The sequence below is a fragment of the Phyllopteryx taeniolatus genome, chromosome 11 (genome assembly GCF_024500385.1).
Source record: "Phyllopteryx taeniolatus isolate TA_2022b chromosome 11, UOR_Ptae_1.2, whole genome shotgun sequence".
Taxonomy (NCBI): domain Eukaryota; kingdom Metazoa; phylum Chordata; class Actinopteri; order Syngnathiformes; family Syngnathidae; genus Phyllopteryx; species Phyllopteryx taeniolatus.
The window spans coordinates 16475211-16500447 of NC_084512.1; the positions used below are offsets into that span (position 1 = coordinate 16475211).

General features: G+C 40.9%; 1 protein-coding gene across 1 annotated transcript; it reads right to left on the reverse strand.

Annotated features, from left to right (window-relative positions):
* Window positions 1-1092: 1092 nt before the first annotated feature.
* Window positions 1093-5577, reverse strand: LOC133486283 (BLOC-2 complex member HPS6). Its single transcript, XM_061791224.1, is given in 2 exon segments — window positions 1093-2851; window positions 2853-5577. Coding segments are annotated over 2 exon segments (2673 nt in total). The 5' UTR covers window positions 5258-5577; the 3' UTR covers window positions 1093-2583.
* Window positions 5578-25237: the final 19660 nt, after the last annotated feature.

The following is a 25237-nucleotide window of genomic DNA, read 5'->3' on the forward strand; positions in this document are numbered from 1 at the left end:
GGCTGCGCAGTACAATACGATCCAAAACAATTCATTCACATTTTAAATGTATTATACCAGCAAAACCTATAAAACACCACTATTGAGTGTCACTCTCCAAACACCTTGTTCCCTCTCCATTACGTGTCAGGCGTAAGCCATTTGAAACGATTCAGTATGGTGCGCATCTATAATGTGAGTTAAAACTTGTTCTTAAAGGGTTTTATGATGCCAACATATTGAGCCTAGAACAAATTCACTTTACATTATTTTTTTTAAAAATATTACACCACTGTACTAAAAATGTTAGCCTATCAAAATTAAGCATTGCGAGCTGTGTAAAGGTAGATCTTTTTTTTTTTTTTACACAGCTCCTCTATTTAAAAGCTTTATATTCTTTGTCGCCTACCTTTTTGAAACTGAGCTACTTCTTCGGTACTGATTAATGCAAGGCCTTAATGATATTTATAGGAAACAAATACCTATATGCAACACCTTATTTCTATTTCTGCAAGTTTACATTTTCATTTTAGATTGTGCAGGTGTACCTAATGTTATGGCCCTTGGGTTATTTGCAAGCGAGAAAAGACATCTCCCGGGAGACTGATTGCTCTCTGGTTCTACATTCGGACTGCTGCTGTGATCCATTACATCCTCATGTGGAACCTGCCTATTGGCTGTAAGAATAAGATGCTCTGACTCTCACCTCTGCTAGTAAGACAGCTAAAGCACCAGCTACACAAACCTATCCAAGAAAAAAAAAAACATTGACGACAAGTGGCATTCAATTAATGGTAGCTAAGTTGCCAAAGGTACACTGAACATAAGCACGTAATTCAAAAAAGTTAAAATGTATGTAAAATAGTTAATTTGAATATATTTTAACTAAAACAATACTGTACTATGATACATTCAATTATAATAAACATTGACGTGTCTTCAAAATTGGAAACATTTAAATCATAAATGCAGTTCAAACATTTTTAGGAGGAAAACAGCTAAATTAATGTAGCAAATACTACAGGACTAAGTGGGCATGCAGGATTTTAGAAAATTTTAGAGCATTTGAGGCTGAAAAATCATGTCTACATACACAAGAACCAAATGCACAAACATTTTATCACAGTTTAATAGCATTCACTCAGAAATACTTATACACAGTTATGGTGTGTTTTTACACAAGTGAAGCCTTCCTCAAACAAAACACTGTAGAAGCAACATTAATAATTAACTTTTAAAGTCCAAAGAGGGAAGTGTTCCTACATTCAGCAACAACAGCTGATTACAGCAGCACTGAATGTTCAAGCTACACAAATGCTTGACATTAATCAAACCAAAGAAACTATCTTGGCTGATACTGTTAAGGAAATATCACAGTGGCAGCTTTTGTGGGCTATAAATCACTGCATGCTAAATGCCACATTAGCTGTATGACCAGCCATTTTGTTTCGTCAACATGTCAGTCAGAGGGCACTCAAGATTGTCAGGCGGCACTTCAAATGATTCCAGACCAACAAAATGACACTTGAAAAGCTTAGTACAAACATGAGTCACTGAGGTGATACCAAATGTGAAATCAGAGCATGGAGGCCAACAGATACCGATTGTGTACAGCTCACTGTGTAAGACGTGCTGACCGTGTGAGATCACATGCCTCATGCTAGAATTACTCCCAAATTAAATTTTCAGTCTCAACTATTAGTCACTTTTCCTTTGGCATCTCTGTCAGGAATGTCTTGTGAGTTGGACGGGGTGGAAACAAGACAGCATTGGACGCTGAGAAGAGTACAGGCACAAGCTTTTCTTCTACATACCAGTTAAAAATCGACCATGTCCACACATACGCAAGTATTTTTAAAACTAAATTTTCAACTCCCCCAAATCTTCCCTGTCCATGTGGGAAAAAAAATATTTGCTGGCTGTTAAATGCATGCCAAAGCAACAGGTGGGTGTTAGGTCGTTTTAGCCAATCCGCAGCCTGAAGAAAGTTAACTCATGGAACAGGCATGATTACATTTTTTTGTAAAGCCAAAATCACCAGTGTTTTGTGTGTGAATGAATGTCAAATGGCAAAAATCAATGAGAACTGTGCTAACTATAGAACTATTCAAATTAAAATGAATCCACCCATCGATAGCGCTTGTCCTCTATCCCAGCTGACTTTGTGAGAGAGGCGTGGTACACCCTGGACTAGTCACCAGTTAGTAACACGGCACATGGAACAACATTTTATGACCGCATTTACACCAATGGACAACTTAAGAGTCTTCAATGAATCCACCATGAATGTTTTTGGAATATGGGAGGAAGCCAGAGTAAGTGGAGAAAATGCACAAAAGCATGGAGAGAACATGCAAATCCCACACACCTACATGATTTCAAAAAGTACCTGTGTTCTTGTGAACATGGCCAAAGGTTAGTGATATGAGTCGTTACAAGCTACTGGATTTAACACAACTCTGGCAAGCCAATAATAACACGGTCATCCACATGCATGTTACACGGAAGAATTCACGTTAAAATTAATATTTACATGGTAATACGGTCAGTAGTCATCTCTTTAATGTGAAATTACCAAGAGTCTTTAAAAATTGTTAGGTCACGTCACAGTGGGTCAGCAGGTAGAAGCATGCTAGTGTCCTGGGCTGAGTGCGCTGGTTCTGTGGGCAGGCGGGGGGGCGCAGGAGGGGGGAAGGAGGGGGACTGGAGGATGTCGGCGTAGCGTTGGCTGGGCTTGGTCTCCCTCTGGAGAACTTTTCGCAGCAGAGGTTTGAGGAGGCCGATGGTCACTTGACCACTCTGCGGGTCAGCAAAGAGAGCAGGACCGGGGTCTGGCATGATGGCCATGGAAATGGGTGATGGGGATGGGGTGCGGGAGGTTTTTCAGCACCAAGTTCAGAATGGTCGTGATGGTGAGGTCCTCGGGGCACAGGGCCCACAGCAGGTCCAGGTAGGGGTCCAGTTCTCTGTGCTGGGTCACCTCACACAGCAACATGGTGAAGATCTCCCTGTTCAGCAGGGGACTCTGCTTACAGAACTTCTGGGCCACCTGGGTGACCTTCTCCCACTGCTGCTGTCCAATTAGGATCCTCAGCGCCAGCAGGATGGTGTTGGGCCGCCCGCTGACCATCAACACCTCCACCTCCAGTTCCCGCTGCTGGTCTCTCTCTTTTCTCATAGATGACAGGACGCTCAGGACGCGCTTATAGAGGGGCACATTGTTCTCGCCGCCGTCTCCTCCTCTACCGGCGGAGACGCTCCAGGAGGAGGCGGCCAGGCTCAGCCCCAGTTTGGCTGAACCCTGCTGTTGCTGGCCAAGCTCGAGGAAGCGGGGCAGCCAAGCAGGCTGGAAGCGTAAAACCGAATGGCAGAGTAGTTCAAAGATGGGCATGATGACGGACAAAGGGGAGCTCGTCGACTTACGTGTACAGTTGGCGTTGTGATCCGCTTTGGGGCTGTACCCATGTTTTGACCCGCCGTTTGTAAGTGGGAGGGAGGCAAGGAAGCTTGGCGCGGGACTGAGGACGGTTTTCCACACATCCGGAGGCGCCTGGCTGGACAGAGAGCCTTCCCCATTGTAGTGTAGCTGGAGAGCAGCTTGCGTCGCCGCCCACGCTTGGTAGGGGAAGATGCAGAAGATGGAGTTGAGGTAGAGCAGGTCGTCCTGATGCAGCTCGGAGGACGACAGCAGCCGAGCTACTTCTTTCTCGACTAGACGCTGGCAAAGTACCTCCACTTCTTTCACACTGCCCCTCACCAGAGTCCCCTTTAGCTCCTCCACAGCGACCAAGGCCTTCAGCTCAGGCAACAGTGAGACTTTTAGCTTGTCTTCCCCCACACTACATCCTCTTTCTTCATTTTGGGACATCTCTGCTGCTCTCTGCTTGGGCCCCGAGCTGAGGTAGTCACTGAGGATGGATGCTAAAGAGATGGGAGCCTGGAACCTGCCCCCTTTCTTTAAGGCATCCACAGTGAGCCGGGTGCTACTCAGACTCCTCTGCTGGTAATATTTACAGGCCTCCTCAAACACAGCTTCCACCAGGAGGGCTCCAGGGTGAATGCTCTCCACCGCAGTGAAAGAAGGCAACTTCATTTTTACGTCTATTGTGTCCATTTCCTGCCGCACCACTTTAAAAAGTCCAGTTTCTAAGAACAAGTGAGGCGATCTGTCACTCTTTATGGTAAATAAAACGCCCTCTCGGTCTAGCATTATTGTTTCCATTTCTCTGCCACACTTCAAGTCTATAAGATGCAGATTTTGGCCTATGACAAGCACCAAGGTGTCCTGGTATGTACAGAGGCTGGTATGTGCAGCATATTTAAGCAGGCTCTTGTCCGCTATCTTGTGTATATGGCGCAGCATTCCATCGCTTTGCAGTAGATACACCCAACCCGTGTTGAGAAGCAGCAGCAAACCCCCACAAGCCGAAGGACAGACGTTTAGGATCTCAGGTGGGTCTTTCGCTGACAGAAACCCTAAACAGTCTGTGATCAGCTTCCTGAAGTCAGACTCCTTCGCCGACTGCTTTTTCAAGGGGCTGGCTTTACATGTGGCACTGACCCGAAAGTAGTCCTGACAAGGGCACCAAGAAAGGAAGAATTTGCTCAGCAGTTTCACTTTGACGTCAGAAAGGAGATGCACGTATTGCCCCGAGGCGACCACGGTGAATCGAGGGTTGTTGTGGAGGGCGATTTTCACCCCTCCTAAAATGACAGCCCCCTCCTCCAACTCAAAGTCCCTCCTGCAAACACAATGTCTCAGTTTATTTCTGGCAGAGCTTAGAACGGGGGAGCTCTCCGAGGGGGGTCGCTCCTCACACCAGATGATGAGATTAGAGCAGGCGCACACAGACACCACTCTAGCCCGGGGACTGTTGCACAAGTCGGCCGTCTGCAGGAGACTCCAGCCTCCTTTGCAATCCTGGAACCTCCAAAACTCAGCCCGCCCGTTCTCGTAAACCACAGCCACAAAGACCTTGTTGCCGGCGCCATTATTATTTGTATTGTCCAAATATAAAATATCCACAACGGGAACGCCTCCTGTTGAACACAAATCCATCTTCCTCTGAGTGTGGACCAGCTGAGGTCTTTCATACTTGTCCAGAGTCACAAGACCGACCTTCGGCTTGTGGAGGATGACATGAACGTGACGTCCATTTGGGCTCAGACGAACGTTCGGCACTCTGTTGTGAGGCTCGTTAATTAAACTCTCATACAGCTCATTCCTGCCGGTATAGTCGCCAAAATCGGACAGTTGCTCTAGCACAAAGCGCGACATGACTCCCAAAAGGCGAGTAGCGGAATGTACGTACTGAGTATCCCGCTAGCCTGCGTAGCACACCGACCTGCTAACCGAATGGCATGCCGTCACGTCATGTGAGCGCTTTTTTTTCCCCCACTCGCCCTTAACGTCCGCCGGGGAGGGAAATTAACTCCGACATGGCTCGCCGACAACTTGAAGCGATATCAACCACTGCCTGCCAGAACATGGCGAGGAAGTTGGTCGAGGGCTCATTCCGATGCTACACGGCGCTAGCTGACATCACGAGACTGTTCATTTCCGGACACACAGGCTGATTTGCATAATGGGCGGAGGAATGGGCTGGTGCCATTGACATCAGCAAATGGGGATCCTTTTGAATAAATCAATCTTTGGAAATGGATCGGTCGATTCATGAATCTCCTGTAGACAACAGCAAGGTGTGTAAAAACTGCTGAAACACAACAGTTGGACATGTGCGTTCAAAAGTTTACAAAAGGTCAAATGAAGTTCTCTAATTATGGTTCCCACCTAAAGCCGAATATCCTTTTTTTTTCCTTCTTCTTCTGTAAGTAGGCGAAATGATCTACACTTGTTTGATCTATGCAGACAAATTCCATAAAAGCCACTAAATTAATGTATATTAGTAAATATCTAATCATTAACCAGGAAAAAGTGAAACTATTATATTAAACCTCTTAAGCGCATTCTACTAAAATATGAAACATACTGACAGTACAACCAATATAGGCATTTTGCAACTACTAACATTTTATCCGGCCTGCAATGCAGAGTAACTGCCTTAAAATGCCCACAAATGCGCATCATAAAATCACGTTTGTGTGGCAAAATGTTGCTTTAGATGCCTTACTTTTGCAATTGAGTCATTACATATATTTATAAAATATAACATGGCACAGCACCATCTGGCAGGGACACTAAAATAAAGTGTACCGTGCTGATTTCCTAAAAAGACTGGATGGCAACCATCTTTTAAAGCTACACAGTGTAACAATGGCAGCTGTTTTGACCTGTGCATAGAAGATCTCAAATGTTCTAGCAAAGCCTTCAGTTTGGCAGAAGGCTGTGACCAGAGGGGCAGGTCAACAAGAGCCTCGTATGAATTAAACATGATTATAATTACATAACCATCCACCATACGGCCTTTATTGGACACATTGCATACATGCAATATGCCTGAAAAGGCGATGTGCAAGTAAATGGTAATTTTAAAACAATTTCAACATCCCCCTGTTTGTAAACCATTCTTTCATTCTTAAGAGTAATGAAAGAAACTAATAGCTACTGTTCCCTGCGATTGGTTGGCAACCAGTTCAGGGTGTACCCCGCCTCCTGCCCGAAGATAGCTGGGATAGGCTCGAGCACTCCCGCGACCCTTGTGAGGATAAGCGGCTCAGAAAATGGATGGATAATAGCTACTGTTTTAATTGAGTTGCTCTGAATTAAACCATCTTGTGATACCAATAACATAATCACATCATGAAGAAAGTTACACTGTCTCCCATTTATGATTGACCTTATATAACCACAACACTGTCCCATGATTACAAATTGATATTTGTGCAACACAACATTGCTTTTGACTTGAAATGTAATGCTTGTCATTCAACCAATAAATGCTTCAAGTTGACCAGTTTTTGTTTGCAACTTCCCTTAATGTCCAGTAGGTGGCGATAGTTATACTCAATGAATGCGTGCTTTGAGAGATTTAAATCAGTGGTGTGGAAACTTTTCTGTTGTTATAGTCTCCAGAGGGCCATACTAAATTTATGAATAAATATGATGTATCAACCAGACATATGTTATGATATATGAATGTATGGGTTAAGTTGGGCTTTTTACAATCCCGGTTGGGTGGTTTAGATCAGGGATTGTCGCTCGTCTTTGTCAGCTGTGGGTTCGTGAAGCCCTTTGAGGCTCTTTTGTGTTTAAGGACTACACAAATAACTGTGATTTGACTTTTTTTCCATATTGCGTGACCGAGATGATGCTTTTGATAGTCACAGGTGGATGATCAATAAACTATTTTTTGTACCAAATGGCATGTGGCCCGGCACCGGTCCCTGAGCCCAGTGGTTGGGACGCCTGCTTTGTGGCCCTTCTTTTTGGCGCTGGAAAGCCTTTTAAAAGAGCTCGTCATATCCCAGTGCATCCGTTTATTATTATGCCCGGTTATGGTGCTGTATTAATGTGTGCCTATTTCAGTCAGCTAGTAAATTCCTTGCCTTGATGACAATGATTTTTAAATTTAATAGCACATGATAAAGAAAATAGTTTGGCTTTGCATTCTTGAGTCATACAGTATGGTGTATTATATTTATAATTGTAGCGCAATTTAGAGCATGGTTGGGGAAGCTTTTCCCATCAGTGGCCATTTTAGTTTTTATTAAGTCCTCAGAGAGTCATACTAAATGAATGAAAACAAATGAATGCTTGATTGCAATAATTCTACCTATCTGTGATGCTGTTGATGCTACCGTACATCATTTTTGCAGCCTTTTACATACTCATATCTCCTTTTGCTTCTTGAGTTGACTTTACACAGGCTGTTAATTGAACTCTACCACAGGATCAAGCAAGGCCTTTTTAATGAGTTGCATTCTCTTTGTTGTGCAATCAGGAACTACACATTCAATTCACTTAACATTTTGGAGGGTGGGTGAGAAAGGAAAGTGAGTGTGAGTGTTGGATAGATGGGCAATCTCACAGTGTCTTACCTTGTCTCCACTTGATATTCATCCCTTTTGAAAATCTCCATCCAGTTGTAAACAAGACTCAGCTGTTATCTTAGATAACAGAAACATGGCTCGGGAGATAACATACAGCAGCCCGGCTAAAAATGTCTCCTTTTTAGATAAAATCTGAGGCTTTTGCTGTATCTTTAATTTGCAGGTCTGATACACACTCCTCTTTTGGATCCAAGTAATTCCAGTTGGTTTGAATCAATGACCGGGAACAATCTTGGTGAAAATGATAAAAAAAAAAAAAAGTGACAAAAAAGGCCACAATAAATAATGCTTCCTGTGTGGGAGATTGATGATGTTTCTAGCCAAAAGCAATGGATAGCAACAACTGCCATGTCAGAGTGTTTCCTGTGTGCAACCTTTCACTCACATCTCAGTTTGCTTCTTTAGATCAGTATGCGTACCAAAGGATCAAGCAAGGTGTCTTTAGTGGATAGTGCAGCCCTCACCAGTCAATATGAACACGTCTTGCAGAGTACAGGAAGTGGTGCGTGTGATCAAAGATGTAACATAGCTCATGTAAAAAGATGGATGGGAGATGCAGATGGAGGTCGATATTTTAGCTGGAACATTGTTATCATGTCTGTTTTACCACTTTCTGAAGCTTCATTACTCATTTCCTGCAATTTGGCAAGTCACTATTACAGGAATGTCCAAACTTCAATTAATTTTTAATTATGGCTAGTGAGTGCATTTTGTCATATCCTTTCCTGGCCTGTAAAACCTCTGGCTATTACACAGAATTAACTTGTAGCGATATATCAGCAAGAGGGGAAAGGAATGGTGGACCATAACCACTTACAGTATGTAAGTACTCTATCTGTTCTTTCTTGTGCTTGCCAGTGTTGTCAACATAACAAAAACGTGTGCTCTCACAAGTGGGTCTTCTACACAGAGGCAACCAATCAGAGGAAAGGAACGGTATAATACCATTTGTCTTAGCCAAATATGGACAAAGCAGGTAGAAAACTGGGTCAAACAGAAGTAGCTGTCAGAGCAACCTTTTCTGTACTATCGTATGACAAAAGCAAGGTGTTTTTTGAAATTAATTTGAAACTTTTATACTAAGTCCGTGTAGAGAGTCACGATGGTGGTCTAAATAACCGTGATATGGGACCTTTAAATCGCATAGACAATAGAAATAATAAAACTTTAAAGTCACTTACACTGGAGTGCTTTACTCGTCTGCCTTCTGTACGGGCACCGTCAGTTAAGTTCCCACTCAGTGAAGGTGTCAGTGTGAGTGTGAATTGTTGCCTGTCTCACTTTGTGCCCTGTATTGACTGGTGCCTAGTCCAGGCTGCAGTCTGTCTTTCCCCCATAGTCAGATGGGAAAGTTTGCAGCTCACCCCCACCCTGAACAGAATAAGCGGGATAGAAAATGGATGGATGGATATAAGTTTTCAAAACCAATGGTGACTATCTGGCATATGAAGCAATGTCAGACATAAACACAATTGGTCTGAATAAATTTTCTATTTCAAGCTTGTTTATAAAATATCACAACGTGGAATTTTGTGAAACTACGCTTGATAGCTACAGTTGCACACAGTCAATTCCCAACTTAATAGTGCTTTACTTTCTCACTACGGTTTATGCTAAATTCTAACCACGTTGTGTAATAGCATGTAAGAGACGATTGTGAGTCAGCGTAAAACGAAGGACAGCGGCTGTAATCTGAGCTCCTCGTCGTCTCCTCAAGGATGAAGCTGCAATCCAATTGGAACTTGATAGATCCGAGTTGCTATTTCTGACGACGACCTTAAAGCATCAGCCCTAGAATCAAACACAGTGAATCACAGCTGTAATCGAAATGATTTATTTTCAGGGATAGAATTGCTCTAAACCATAAAGCACGTCATTTTTACATAAGAAGTAGTAGTAGTAGTCTAGTTTGGATTCCAGTCAAGATTTAATGGTACCAGTGAAGCGGAAAGCGCAAAAGTTCAATTCATTTCTGCTCAGTACAATGACCAACAATACAAGGGCCTACACACTTATAGCAATACTGTTCCTATTAAATGCCACAAAGTTAAACGTTTTGGAGGCAGAGCATGCTCCTCGTGAACAACCATTGTGAGACGTCCTTTCATCTTTAAAGGCAGTGAACGTAGCGCCAAATACTGGACACAAATGGTATTACACCTTTGTCGGGCGACAATCTACCTTTTTGGCAAAATTCACCAAACTAGTACAGTGTTTCCAAACCTTCATTGAGCCAAGACATACATTTAACATTAGACAAACACATTGTGTGTGTGTGTGCTGGATGGATGGATGGATGGATGTTAATTGTTTACATAACAAACAGACGAAAGAAAACTAACAGAAGCATCCAAAACATCAGCTTGTCCAGCAGTCGTGAATGGGATTAATAGTGTGATGCGAGGGTTAATGAAATTTACGCCCCTAGTGGGAGTGTGGATTGTTGAGATAAGAGTGTGGAGGGACAAGCAGATGTGAATGGCCTCTTATATAATCGGCCAATGAGGCAGGCGGTCTGCTATGGGGAAAAACACTAAAGTCCTTTCATCACTTCTCTCACTGCTTGTTTTACCATCAAACGTTCAATAAGCAACCCCAATTGCTTCCACTTCAACCATCGATCAATTTTTGCTGGAATACAGGATCTGGGTGTAAAAAACTTATCAAGCGGTAAAAACTGGAGATAGTGATGAAATATGCACTCGGATGCTAGAAAAATGTTTGAAGTTTTTAAGCATCTGGAGTAGTTGCAGCTATGAAAGACCAGATGATGAACATTTCTTATGCGGAATTCAAATATGTCACACTTCAAGTCTAAACACACCCTTACATACGTATATAACAATTTTTCCTCATTTTCTTTGCAACCTGGAACCTCCAGTGTTGAACATTGTATTTGTTCCATAAGCTGTTTTTAATTAAAAAAAATAGTGATATTAATTCCCAGAGGAAGAAATTGACGTATGTTCCAGGATCTGACTCTTACCTTAAAAAGATCTTTATTAACTGTTATTAATTGTAATTATTTAGGGGATTTTTGTTCATTTTAACATTATTAACTGTCATTCAAGTATGAAGAGACATTCACCATTGTATAATAAACTTAAATAAAAGTTAAATAATTAAAACTATTCGTTCGTTCGTTCCTCTTATTATTATTAATATACATAGATGATGGTGGATCTGTGAAGATTTTTGTTTTGTTTTGAATGAAACACACAATTCATAAAATATTGATGTTAGAAGGTGGTCCACCTCAATGAACACTCATAGCATTGCTTCCCTGCCTTCAATTACCTTGTGACCATATAGATTTTGTTTTTACAGTGTAAAGTGAGACACTAAACAATTAAGCACGTTCTGTAGTCCATCCATCCATCCATCCATTTATTAAACAATAGATTTATAGCACTCCTGATCTTGACTGAATTTAATTAACCATTATCATAAATGAAAAAATTTAGTAATGAAAACTGCATCTCCCGTATAACAATAATTGCACACCAGGTACCTTCTGCTTAATATGAAAAATTATCCCTGCTAACAAGCATAATAAACTTATGAAATTTTATTTTCTAAGAAATATTTCCCACACAAACATTTATGTACAATGAGACAGACAACTGAGAAAATGTTGATTCGGTGAAGATTCACAAGCTCTTGCAGGAGCTGAAGTCCCTAAAGAGGCGGCATAAGGCAACCAGAGAGGAGCAGTCTCTCTGTCCCTGCACGCACCCACAGCATGATGCTGCCACCACCATGCTTCACCGTTGGGACTGTATTGGACAGGTGATGAGCAGTGCCTGGTTTTCTCCACACATGCCACTTAGAATTAAGGCCAACAATTTCTATCTTGGTCTCATCAGACCAGAGAATCTTATTTCTCACCATCCTGGAGTCCTTCAGGTGTTTTTTTTTAGCAATCTCCATGCGGGCTTTCATGTGTCTTGCACTAAGGAGAGGCTTCCGTCAGGCCACTCTGCCATAAAGCCCCGACTGGTGGAGGACTGCAATGATGGTTGACTTTCGTGAACTTTCCCCATCTCCCGACTGCATCTCTGAAGCTCACCCACAGTGATCTTTGGGTTCTTCTTTACCTCTCTCACCAAGGCTCTTCTCCCCCGATCGCTCAGTTTGGCCGGACGCCCAGCTCTAGGAAGGGTTCTGGTCGTCGCAAACGTTTTAAGTGCACCAGAAATATTTTTGTGACCTTGGCCAGATCAGTGCTTTGCCACAATTCTGTCTCTGAGCTCTTCAGGCAGTTCCTTTGACCTCATGATTTTCATTTGCTCTGACATGCACTGTGAGCTGTAAGTTCTTATATAGACAGGTGTGTGGCTTTCCTAATGAAGTCCAACCAGTATAATCAAACACAGCTGGACTCCACTGAAGGTGGAGAACCATCTCAAGGATGATCAGAAGAAATGGACAGCACACGAGTTAAATATATGAGTGTCACAGCAAAGGGCTTATGGCGGTGTGATATTTCAGTTTTCCTTTTTTAATAAATCTGCAAAAATGTCAACAATCAACAATTCTGTTTTTTCCCCTGTCAATATGGGTTGCTGTGTGTACATTAGAAAAAGATTGATTTTAGCAAATGGCTGCAATATAACGGAGTGAAAAATGGAAGGGAGTCTGAATACTTTCCTTACCCACTATGCGTGTATGTATATATTTACACACAGACACACACACACACACGCACACACACACACACACACACACACACACACACACACACACACACATATATATATATATATATAAAATAATATCCATTACATGCGCACACACACGTGATTTGTGTGTGTGTGTGTAATGAATATTATTTTAAGTAATTACATTACATTACTTTAATATTATGGTACTTTGATTATGTTACTGACTAAATTTTTTAAGGGTAACTTGTAACTGTTTTAGAATTTTCAAAGTAACCCTCCCAACCCTGACTCAAGACACACATGCTGTATGGCTTTTGGATGGATAATGGTGCTCGTGTTCCAAGACGCCTTTGGCATGTATGGCAAACAAACAGCATGTACATGTGGAGGGATAGCAGACAGACTGGTGCACACAAACACACACACAGACAGTTCTTGTAGGGTGCCAGGATGCTACAGACAGGAGTGATGCTGAGTGCATACACAATGTGGAGTTGGGCTGACAAAGTTTAGCTTAGGTGCCCTTAGAAACTTTGTATAGCATCAGACTGAGTTTCGTTGCATTTCTCTCTGTTGTGCAATAAGGAAAGACACGGTCACTTCACTTAACATTGAAGAGGAGGGGTGAGAAAGGAAAGTGAGTGCGTGTTGGATAGATTGATGAGCTCACAGGTTCTTACCTTGTCTACACTTGATATTCATCCTTTTTGAAAATTTCCATTTAACTATAAGCATGTCTCAGCTGTTATCTTAGATAACAGAAACACAGCTCGGGAGATAACTTAAAGCAGCCCTGCAAAAATGTCTCCTTTTTAGATCAAATCTAAGATCTTTATCTTTAATCTAACAGGTCTGATACACACACCACTTTTGTATTCATGTAATTCAGCTGCTTTGACTCAATGACCAACAATCCTGGTGAACACGATTCCAAAGATGTGATCAAGAAGGCCACAATAAATAATGTTTCCTGTGTGGGAAATTGATGATGTTTCTATCTAAAAACAAGGATAGCAGCAGCTGCCATGACAGAGTCTTTCCTCTCTTACACGTGCATTAACACACTAATATTCAGTAATTAAAGTAAAAATTCTAAGAGTGTCTGTATGAATCATTAATCAGCAGTATTGAGCTCATCACTCCAAAATTGGACACTTAGCTGAACGCACCTAGATTAATATTGCATGAATTTGATATTTCCTGTGATCTGCTGTTATTTATTAGAGACAACGTTAAAGACTTCTAATATGTAAACAAACATAAGCTATCATATTTTACTCTTTCACAAAATGGGCAAATTGACTCTTGATACTGTCAATATTTAAATATGTGACCCCTGTATCACATAAGTGAGCTGGCAGCTGAATATTGTTGAATATTTAATGTTTACGAAAATAAACCGTACATGTTCTTGACATAATGACTCCAGTGTTGCAATGTTATAACTTCATAACATTAATATTATGCAGGGACGATAGTTTAAATCTACACTTAAGTATACATTCATTCAGTGATTCATTCTTAATTCTAAATTGCTGGGAATTCACCCAGCCAATCATAAGAATGTTTTGTTTATAGGACAAAATAGGATGGTAGGATGATTTTGAATAATTAATAACCTAGCCCATGAGTGATGAAATATTGTTACATTTTGAATGAGACTGTTTAGATTTATGTAGCTCAAAATCATTCTGCACAAGTATTAATGTACATTGCAGCCATTGTAAATTGGGCAAAAAGTCAAAGTGTTTAATTCATACAACTCAGTGACAATGTATGAAAATACTTTTTGTCACAGCAGAGGCGATAAGACCACCACATACAGTATACCACAGACAATCTTGCAAAACTTCAGGAAACCTTTGAGATTTCAGCTGAGTGAGCATATAAAGTTTCAAATCCACAGGTATGTTTATTCTTTTGTAGATGGATGGATGATGTTAACATTGCACGGTTGGCAAAACATATTGACCTGAATATAAAGAAATACAGTATCTCCTATTTCCCCCCATAAAATATTAATTCATTTATTCATTACTGGGTTCCCTTTGGCTGATATTAAATTTCAAATATCTGCAGTCATAAATTCATCATTTTGTCCTTCTGGCTCATTTGCAATTCTTATTTAACAAGATAAAAGCCAGATTCGCCACGCTTAAAAAATGAATAACAATGAATTGAAATTGGAATGAATGGGAGTGCATCCTTCTCATACCTCCATTTCTCCAAGACAGCGAAGAGTTGTATGTGTACCCCTCAACACGCTCAGCCGAGTTTAAACACCTCCCTTTACATATCGCACGTGCACTCACGTATGGTAACACACGCGCAAACACACATGGCATAAATGCACGTAGACACTGGGGGACAACACTGTTTCTCCACCCAACTGGAAAGTTGTCCGTCTGCAGCCACTTATTCTCAAAATCAACTGCCAACTTTACCTCAGCCTCGCTCTGTATCGCTTCAACGCAAAAAGAGAATACAAGAAGATTCCAAGTGAAAATTCTCAAAACAAGAGTCTTGGATTGGACTGGAATAATAACAAAAAATGGTAAAATAACAGGCGGCACGGTGGACGACTGGTTAGAGCGTCAGCCTCACAGTTCTGAGGACCGGGGTTCAATCCCCGGCCCTGCCTGTGTGGAGTTTGCATGTTCTCCCCGTGCCTGCGTGGGTTTCCTCCCACATCCCAAAAACATGCATTAATTGGTGACTCTAAATTGCCCATAGGTGTGACTGTGAGTGCGAATGGTTGTTTGTTTGTATGTGCCCTGCGATTGGTTGGCAACCAGTTCAGGGTGTACCCTGCCTCCTTCCCGATGATAGCTGGGATAGGCTCCAGCACGCCCGCGACCCTAGTGAGGAGAAGCGGCTCAGAAAATGGATGGATGGATGGTAAAATAACTATCCATCCATTTTCTGTACCGCTTATCCTCACCAGGGTTGCGGGCGTGCTGGAGCCTCAACTAATTTGAACAAATTGGATCAATTGCAATAAAGCACTACTCACTATTTAGAATGCAGATAAATCACACTATATACAGGAAGTCCTCGAGTTACGACACATTTGACCTTCGACGTTTCGACTTTACGACGCCCGTGCCTCGTCCGCCATTTTGTCCCAGCACCATAGTGTTTCTGCTTAGCTAGTGCATAGTGCTTGTCTGTGTTTGTGCGCCGGGAGTATCTTTGCCTTTTTCGCGCTCGTTTTTTCACACTCTCAGCAGTAATGGTAAGTACAGCATCTTATTTTTTTATTTTAATGTATTTTAGTTTCTTTATACGAAGTGTTAACCTTTCCTGCTACGGTCACCTGACCGTGGTCGGGAGACGCAGGGGTTAACTAATTTCTCTCGCTGCACAGCTGAGCTGGGTGGCGGCAACAATAAAGGCAGGAAGCACCGATTTGCTGCTCTAATGGCTTTATTAGCTCCTCTGCACATTCAACGTCACCGGGTCCTCCGCTAATCGCTACTCTTCCCCGGTCGCCGTCACTACACTTGCTACTGTACACACGCACCGGCGCGCACTCCTTCCTCCTTCGCAGTCCCGTCTCACTCACACATTGACGCACACCCCCACACACACTGAGCTTGCTGTCACAATCACGTGGGGCAATACCCGTAACAGAAGTACTTCGCCGTAAATTTCGACTTCAACGGTGAAATCCGACTTACGCGGAAATTCGTGTTATGTCGCCAGCGTAGGAACGGAACTTGTTCGTAAATCGAGGACTTCCTGTGTGTGTGTATATATATATATATATAATATTTTGAAAATAAAATAGTCACATGAATGTCAGGTTCGGGTGTTGGAGGCAAGGAAGTCGAGGACCCAATTTCAGGGAAGCAGGGAGGCAAGGCGGGAGTGCCAGAATCTCAAAAAAGGATTTATTTGGGGGAAATTCCTCGTGTGTCTTGTAACATACTTGGCCAATAAAGCTGATTCTGATTCTGAAGTGCCATTAATCCAAGCAATAAAAAAATAATTACTGAAATTGCACAGGTCCTCAGTGGTCATGTTAAATATGTCAGAATTTCCACCACATCTATTTTTGAATCAATCTACCTATTGAAGTGTAAATTTGAGCTGTGGTCCTGTCTCTCTTTGAAGCAAATTACCTCATGGAACATCTTTTTGACTGACACTTCACATATTCAAACTACGGCTGTAGAGAAGAAGGCTTTTTTTCTCAATCGCTCTGCTTTGGTTAAACGAGATAGGACCTTAGTCATAATAAAATGAGCCCAAACAACACGTTGCGTCATGTGGGAACACGTGACCACAAAGACAGCCACTGGTTCCTCATTAAGCACAAACAGGCTCCTTGATGCATTAGGTCAAGTCACCGGTGGTACCCAATGGAGAGATATCAGCCCTAGTAAGTCTTAAGTGAACTTTGGTAGGGCGGCACGGTGGACGACTGGTGCGCACATCTGCCTGAGGACCCGGGTTCAAATCCGGCCTCGGCTGTGTGGAGTTTGCATGTTCTCCCCGTGCCTGCGTGGGTTTTCTCCGGGCATTCTGGTTTCCTCCCACATCCCAAAAACATGCGTGGTAGGTTAATTGAAGACTCTAAATTGCCCTTAGGTGTGAATGAGAGTGTGAATGGTTGTTTGTTTATATGTGCCGTGTGATTGGCTGGCGGCTAGTTCAGGGTATATCCCGCCTGTCGCCGATAGTCCGCTTGTATAGGCACCAGCACGCCCGCGACCCTAGTGAGGATAAGCGGTACGGAAAACGAATGAATGAATGCACCTTGGGGGAGCTTGCATGTCAGAAACAATGTGACATTATGAAAAAAGTGCATTATGTCAGTGTAGTCAGGTTTACCCTTGCGTATTGGTGCCCAAATGCAGTTGGTGTGCATATTTTATTGTATGAGAGTACTGTATGTTGACTTCACAATATTAATATGATAGTTGAATTAATAAGGATCATACAGTGGTGCCTTGAGATATGAGTGATTTCTTCAGTGACCACGCGCCTTTTTCAAATCATCTTTTGCCCCCCAAAAAAGACAACATTTCATGTTATAGGAATAATAGCACTCTATGATATTGTACTTTAGTACAATGTACTTGAGTAATAACATAATTAAATATAATGTAAAGAATTACGCTGTTTGTACATCATGATTTAATACTGCAGTCCACTTTATTGTGCCGCTCCTTCTAGCGTGCCTGCCTTGGCCACCAGGAGGAGCAGTATAATATTCTACAGTCATGCAGACACAAACCAAGAAGGATAGACTTATACTACTGCAAGTGACTCAGTAAGATGTTGTTATATTAGTCATTTGTATATGCCTGTGTGTATTGTTATATCCATCTCAATGTGTTGGTCCACAGTTTGTGTTAGAATATCCGTTGCTTCAACAACCGCAACTATTACTGCTAACTAGTAACATGTCAGTTTTTCTTTGTTTGTTAGCATTAAGTTAAGTAAAATCTACAATGTCTTTTTTAACACAAGAGGTCACCACAGAGCCACCAAAGATGACAATAGCTGATTTTTTAATTTACATACAGTACATCATATCGTATTTTTATAAATAAATTATATATAGCATGTATAAGTATTTAACACCAGTCATAAAGTCGTTTGCAAGTTAGGCTTCAAACAGTCATGTCATCAATAATAGTTATGCTCATTAGTGTAACATTCACAGGAAGTCCGCTAACCGGTTTTCTGGGTTTGGTCACGTTCTGCATATAGGGGATTAGGAGTCAAGATGGAACAAAAGGTTCGATCCCAATGCCTGATTGATTAGAATGTGTGTCCTCGTAGTTTTGTCCATTTTGCTTCCACATTGAGGCTCCTCAGTGAAACATATTCAAGAGGAAAGCTCCAAAGTAGAATGGAGCCAAAGTGCTTTGTCATTAGACTCATCAGTAACAGGAGCACAGTGTTCCTGGAACAACAACGCCCAATCCATCCAGCCACTTGTTCTCAGCTTTTAGAAACGTCTGCTGCCCGCACGTGCACAGTTATGCACGTTGCATACAAATTCAAGGTGACACAAGAAAACAAGCACAGTTTCGCACCACACACACACACACACACACGAACACACACACACACACACACACACACACGAAAGTGGAACGCAACCCAATGACACGCTCGCTTCACTTTCTCTTTTTGTCCGAAGGCTTTCTAGTCTGCAGTTAAAGAAAGTCGTGCCATGTTGAACAAACAGCAAATGATTAAGTGTGTATGTTTTGCTTTTTCTCTGGCTTTTTGTGGCATGATTTTCTTTTTTTATTCCAAAAGTGGACCGCAAGATCATCATTAATAAGACTCCAGAATCACCTCGAGGCAGTCTTGACCACAGCATGTTTTTTTTTTTGGTTTAGTTTAGTTTATCAGTTTATTTTTGAAAGGGGACAATGCAATTTCATAAAACACATGAAGTACACATGGTTAAAAAAGCCAGAATTAGCCAGAAGGCTAGTTTTCATCTGTAGTCCCCTGGCCATGATGTAAAAAAGCAGTAAAATACATCTACAAGACAATATAATACAGGATACATAATCAAACTATACTATTAAGAGAGAATAAAACCATAATTTTTTTTATCATAACAAAAAGACAACATAACATACTTGTCTTTTAGTGTTGGCAGCTATAGGTGTTAACTAGCCACATTTGCATTTTTTTTTGTGAAGGCCTTGTATGTTGTAAGCAGTTTAACCTCCTCAGGTACTGAGTTCCACTCACCAGCGCTCCTCACTGACCAGGCTGACTTACTGAAAGTGCTCCTGCGCAGAGGAATGAGACAGTCACCTCTGACAGAGCCTCGAGTGACACGCTCAGAGCTGTTTCTTTGGCTGATGAACTCAGAACTTTTTGGTCATCATTTCAGTTCAGGTCAGCGGTAGTCACGTTTATGTCACCCAGATGTACCCTGGTTCCCATTATTTGCCGCCATTATAAAAATATTTTTATTTATTTTCAATTTCCAAAATGACAATAAGGGTGAAAGGAGAACAGTCTCCGATCATCGTATTCGTTAGCAAACACCATTATTAAAATGCTTGGGCTAATTCTGTGTCAATGGGCGATTCACGTTCAAACATACACACACACACACACACACACACACACAATTATTTAAATACATGCACGGACTGACAGAGTAACAATAATGAATGAAAAAATAGGAAGAGATACAGTAGAGGCAGCATGTGTTAATGTTTTTAATGACTTTGCTGATGCAACCAAAGAGTTGTCCGATCTATGAGAAAATGATATGCAAATAAAAAAAATCTTCAATCACCACAATAGAATCCCCATAGATCTGCTCGAGGTATGATTGGTAAATCTGTATTTTTCGTTATGTGAATTGATTAAAACTGATTTAAAAAGTTAATGATATGGGTTGTAATATGCATGCCAGGCCCGTAGTTGAAATTACATACATCAGGACCAACTGCTTCTTTGAGTCTTATCCAAAAGCACATTTTGAATACTTTGTCTGTATCCATACAGGTCTGTTGTTAAACTGATTATCTTGCACGAGACAATCGCGATAATGAATATGTTGTTCACCATTATTCTGTTATTTTGTGACATAGTCCATAAGGCCATTTTTATGTAGATGAAAAGCCAAATTGAAAATGATCAGTGTTGAGAGTAATGCATTACAAAAGAATGGCACTAATTATAACTTCGGTGCTGACCATCTGCACTTTCAGTTCATATCTTTTTACCTTTCACATTCTTCTTCCTGTCTCTTATTTATTTATCGACTGTGTTTCCTATACACAAGGTAACTCAATGTGTTTTACTTGATTAAAAGCTTTTAAAAATAAAGAAAAAAACAAAACTTTTAAACTTTTTGAATTGTTTAAGGGGCTTCAGACACACTTTTAAGACAATACACACACATTTAAACAGAATATTTTGAGAGAGAGAATGAGAGAAAGAGATAGAGAGAGAGAGAGAGAGAGAGAGAGAGTGAAAGTGTAAGAGCGATGGCAAAAATATTAAAATGAATAACTGCCTGTACTATCAATTGCCTTAACTGGTTTCAAACAAAAAAGTATTGCACAATATTAAAAAAAATGCAAAGTAAAGGGACTGCGAAGCGTGAACCGCAATATAGCGGGGGCTTACTGTATTCAGGACCTAAACCAGCTAATGATTTATAGACCAGTACCAGAACTTTAAAGTCTATTCTAAAGCTGACTGGGAGCCAGTGTGGAGACTTAATGCATGAAACACAGAATTGAACCTCCACCCAATACCATTCTCTACCTGTCCTGGAAGATCCTACCTCACACGCACTTCCACCTGTGTGACATTTTGCCACATTCAACAAGACTGTGAGACAGATAGCGAGCTTGATGCAAAAAGTTCTTCGAACAGCAGCTCCTGAGACACAAAATTACCTTGCTGTTTGGCTTCATTTGCACATGAGATTGCGCTGATGAAAAAATAAAACAAAACAAAAAAAGAGCTGTAGGTGTGTTGTCATAGCAACAAAGCTGAGTGGGGATACATTTGTTGTGTCTGGGTCCAACATTTCCCTGTTTTTTTCTGAAAGTGTTATTGACTATAATTGGGTTCATCCATGTCTTAAATTGCATTAAAATATATGAAAAGAAAGGAAACGACTTCATATCCATCAACAGTCACACGATGGCTTTTTTTTTTTTTTTTAATATAAAAAAGTGCGTTGACATCCGATCACAAATAGATGTGTATGTGAATCTCATGCGTATATGTTTCATAATTAAGTGGCGCATCCACAGCAATAAAATGGGCATCTGCGCTCCCCGGAGTTGACAGCAAAATTGATGTAATGAAGCGAAGCCCGCGGCACTTAATTTGCCTTTTAATTACATGCCATAAAGAATACCGCCACTCTAAGTGTCCTTGATTGTTTTGTAACCATACATTTAATGAACCTTATCATAAGTATACAGCCATTAAAGCTGTGTAAATGATGTATTGATCTGACTCAGAGGCATGCTACTGTCCTTGTGTACTCGGTGCATCCACTGAGTTTGTTTGATTACTCAACCTTTTTCACATTTATAATTCATACACAGTATATTCAAAGGCAGATGTTTGGGGAGAGAAGGTCCTCAGTGACATATAGTACACTCACTGCCATTTTTGTGTTGTATGTTTTGGCACACATGAAATGAAAGTCTAAAAGACCAAATCAAGTGAAAAGGTTCTATTTTGTAACAAAACCTAGTCACCTTGCTACTGTGTGTTTACACTAAGACCAATATAATTAGAGAGCATTTCAGGGTGAAACTCTGCACTGCATGGTACTTGTAATTGATTGCCTCCTACTTTGAGATACCATCACATTTATCTGTTAACAGATCAATACAAAGCCATTTTTCAAACTGATCAGAACGTCTTTCCGTGTGCGAGTGCCTTTGATTGTGAACTTGCCTCAATAAAACAATGTCTAACTCCGAATCCGTCCTCCCTAAAGCGAAGATTGCACGCTTCTGTGTACTTTGATCGATCACTAGTGGCACCCAGAATGTGATGTGAAATTCAACGAAGCTCTCATAGATCAATAAACATCTGGCTGACCACAAGATCTCTGTAAGTGCCATAAACCAAGCTGGATCTACTGTACATGTACTGAGATATACAGTAGGTAATACTAGATTAAAGGGATATGTACAACGGTCACACTAGTCTATTTATTTAACACTGCAGCAAACATACAACCGATATTAATAGTTTCAATTGAAATCTAACACAAGCTATGATTCCAAAACACTTTCATATCATTTCAAACTCATCTTAAAACATTACTCTTAAAAATGAATGTCTTGCAGGTGATTTGATTTCGCTATTTAATAACCACTCAGCAGAGCAAAAACACGTGAGGAAGAGGTGCCATAATTTCTGCTAACAACCCAGGCTAAACTTCGCTCCTCACCGCCATCAGACGAGATCACTTCAACATCCTTCCTCGACATTTTCAGAGCTGGAAGGAGAGTACATTGGAGCATTTTGGCAGCCTCTTCTCCGTCTGAATTTTTTCTTTTTAGTTTTTAAATGGTTTACTTTTGTCAGGATCAATCACTGTACTGTTAGATATTACATCTTTGTCACTGCTTTAGACATTGCTTGAGCAATATTATGTAACGTTTATGCAATTATCGCCACACTTTGTAATGTCAAAGTTTGCATATATGTTGAGCAAAGCATTCAGAACTTTCGACTGGAAGATTATGAACCAGTGGCGTTGTTAGGCTCATTTTAGGGGGCCTTCAGCTCTTCAGTTCTTAAGCCCCCCTAAATGATTTGGTCGTTAAAATTATTAAATTAAATTTAAAACAATTAATTTAAATTCATTGTTGTAAAAAATACAATTCTTGAAAAAGCTGGGACAAACAAACAATAAACCTTTTCGGGATTGGTTCCCCCTAAAAAATAAAAATAAAATAAAAATGAAAAAAATTCAAACATTTTGAAAAAAAATAAAAAAATAATGTAATGTGAATTTACAGGATTTCACAGAATAAAGCCATTTGTGATGCAGTCCAGGAATCATATGGAACTCAGTATGGATATAAAATATGAAACATTTCAGTCAAGGTGCATCGTATACGACTTTTTGAACTTGAAATTTTATTTAGGAGAGCAATGATTATAAAGTGGAGAAAGCCAAGAGATTAATATAAAGTAATCCAAATGAACCTGCCCTAGAAAATTTCAAGACTGCATTAATATTACTTCGTTATTTAATAAAAAAGTAATTGAGTAATATTTTACTCCCACCATTTTAGTCACAGCCAAAATATAATCTCTGTGACTTCAAAAGTATTTGGGAGCAAACAGTTATTGTGTTGTGAGCCAAGGTCATGTCATTAGCTTCTAAATTGATCAGTTATTAATTGTGTTTCAACGTATCTTGATGGGGAAGAATTCAGTCTTTCACTAATATCAATCGAAAAAGACACACTGGATTCAGCATATGAGTGACAACCCACTGATAGACCTATTTGCCACCCTTAAAAACAGATGGCATTAACTGATGCTTCCAACCACCACTTAGCTGGCGACTGTAGCTATTAATTTGATTTTGATTACATTGTTAACTCCTCAAAGGGAAATTATTCTCTGTATGTTTTGGTTAATTGAAAATAATGGGCTTGGCTGATTTTGTAATGACACAGTGACCTTTTTGCATAATTTTGCATACACTCTAACATCCATCCATCCATCCATCCATTTTCTGAGCCGCTTCTCCTCACTAGGGTCACGGGCGTGCTGGAGCCTATCCCAGCTATCATCGGGCAGGAGGCGGGGTACACCCTGAACTGGTTGCCAGCCAATCGCAGGGCACAAACAAACAACCATTCACACTCACATTCACACCTACTGGCAATTTAGAGTCTCCAATGCATGCATGTTTTTGGGATGTGGGAGGAAACCGGAGTGCCCGGAGAAAACCCACGCAGGCACGGGGAGAACATGCAAACTCCACACAGGCGGGGCCGGGGATTGAACCCCGGTCCTCAGAACTCTGAGGCTGACGCTCTAACCAGTCTCACACCGTGCCGCTACACTCTAACAATGTGTACATATTTTTTTTCGTTTTGTGGGCTGTAAACATACTTCCTGTGTTTGTGGACTATTAAAACGCTACAGCTCTAATGGTATCTTGGAACTTTTACCCAGTATTGTACTGGGGTGGCTGTGGCTGATTTGGTAGAGTGTCGTCCAGTAACAGAAGAGCGACCGGTTCAAAACCCGGCTCTGAATGTCCAGTGTCAAAGTGTCCTTAGGCAAGACACTGAACCCTGATTTGCTCCCAGTGCGCCTGACAGCGCCTTGCATGGCAGCAGCAGCCCATTTGGTGTATGAATGTGTATGTGAATAGGTGACTGTGAGGCTTTGTTAAGTGCTTTGAGCACCATGAGGTGTAGATGAAGCACTACATAAGTGCAGTCCATTTATTGTTTTAAAATCTGTCCAAAAACATTACGAAGCAATTTCTCAGTTTTTGTTATTTTGTGATTGACTGATTCATTTTGGAACCATTTTTTAACATCATTACACAAACATGCATTTTTATTTTTTTTATTTTTTTATTTCTCACATAACTCATTTAACTCAGACTTTGTACATTTTTGATACAGTTCTTGTTTTGGATCTCATGAGTCGATATTTCAGAAGAGTGATGAGTCATTATGCGCCTACAGCTTTTCCTCTCCAGTTGTTCACTTGTATGGGACCATAAACAAGAAGAGAGAATCAAATGTAATATATACGTACCGTATGCCAGGAAGGAGGACACGTTATCCACATCATACCGATTCTTTTCATAGACCTCATTATACAATTCATGGATGTCTGACAGATTTTTAATGAGTTTCGCTTTGACTGACTCAAAGGTAACAAATGTCAGTTAACCGTTGTGGTGAAAGATGATTTACATCATGATCATGTGGCTTTGGTTGGAATCATGTCAAGTTTACAGAGGTCATCTGAAGTTACTTTTTTGGGTAGGCTAATATAACAAACCGTTAAGCCCAAAATCGATACATACAATGAATGGCCTGATTTTGAGTTAAATTGAATGTTTTTCTCTT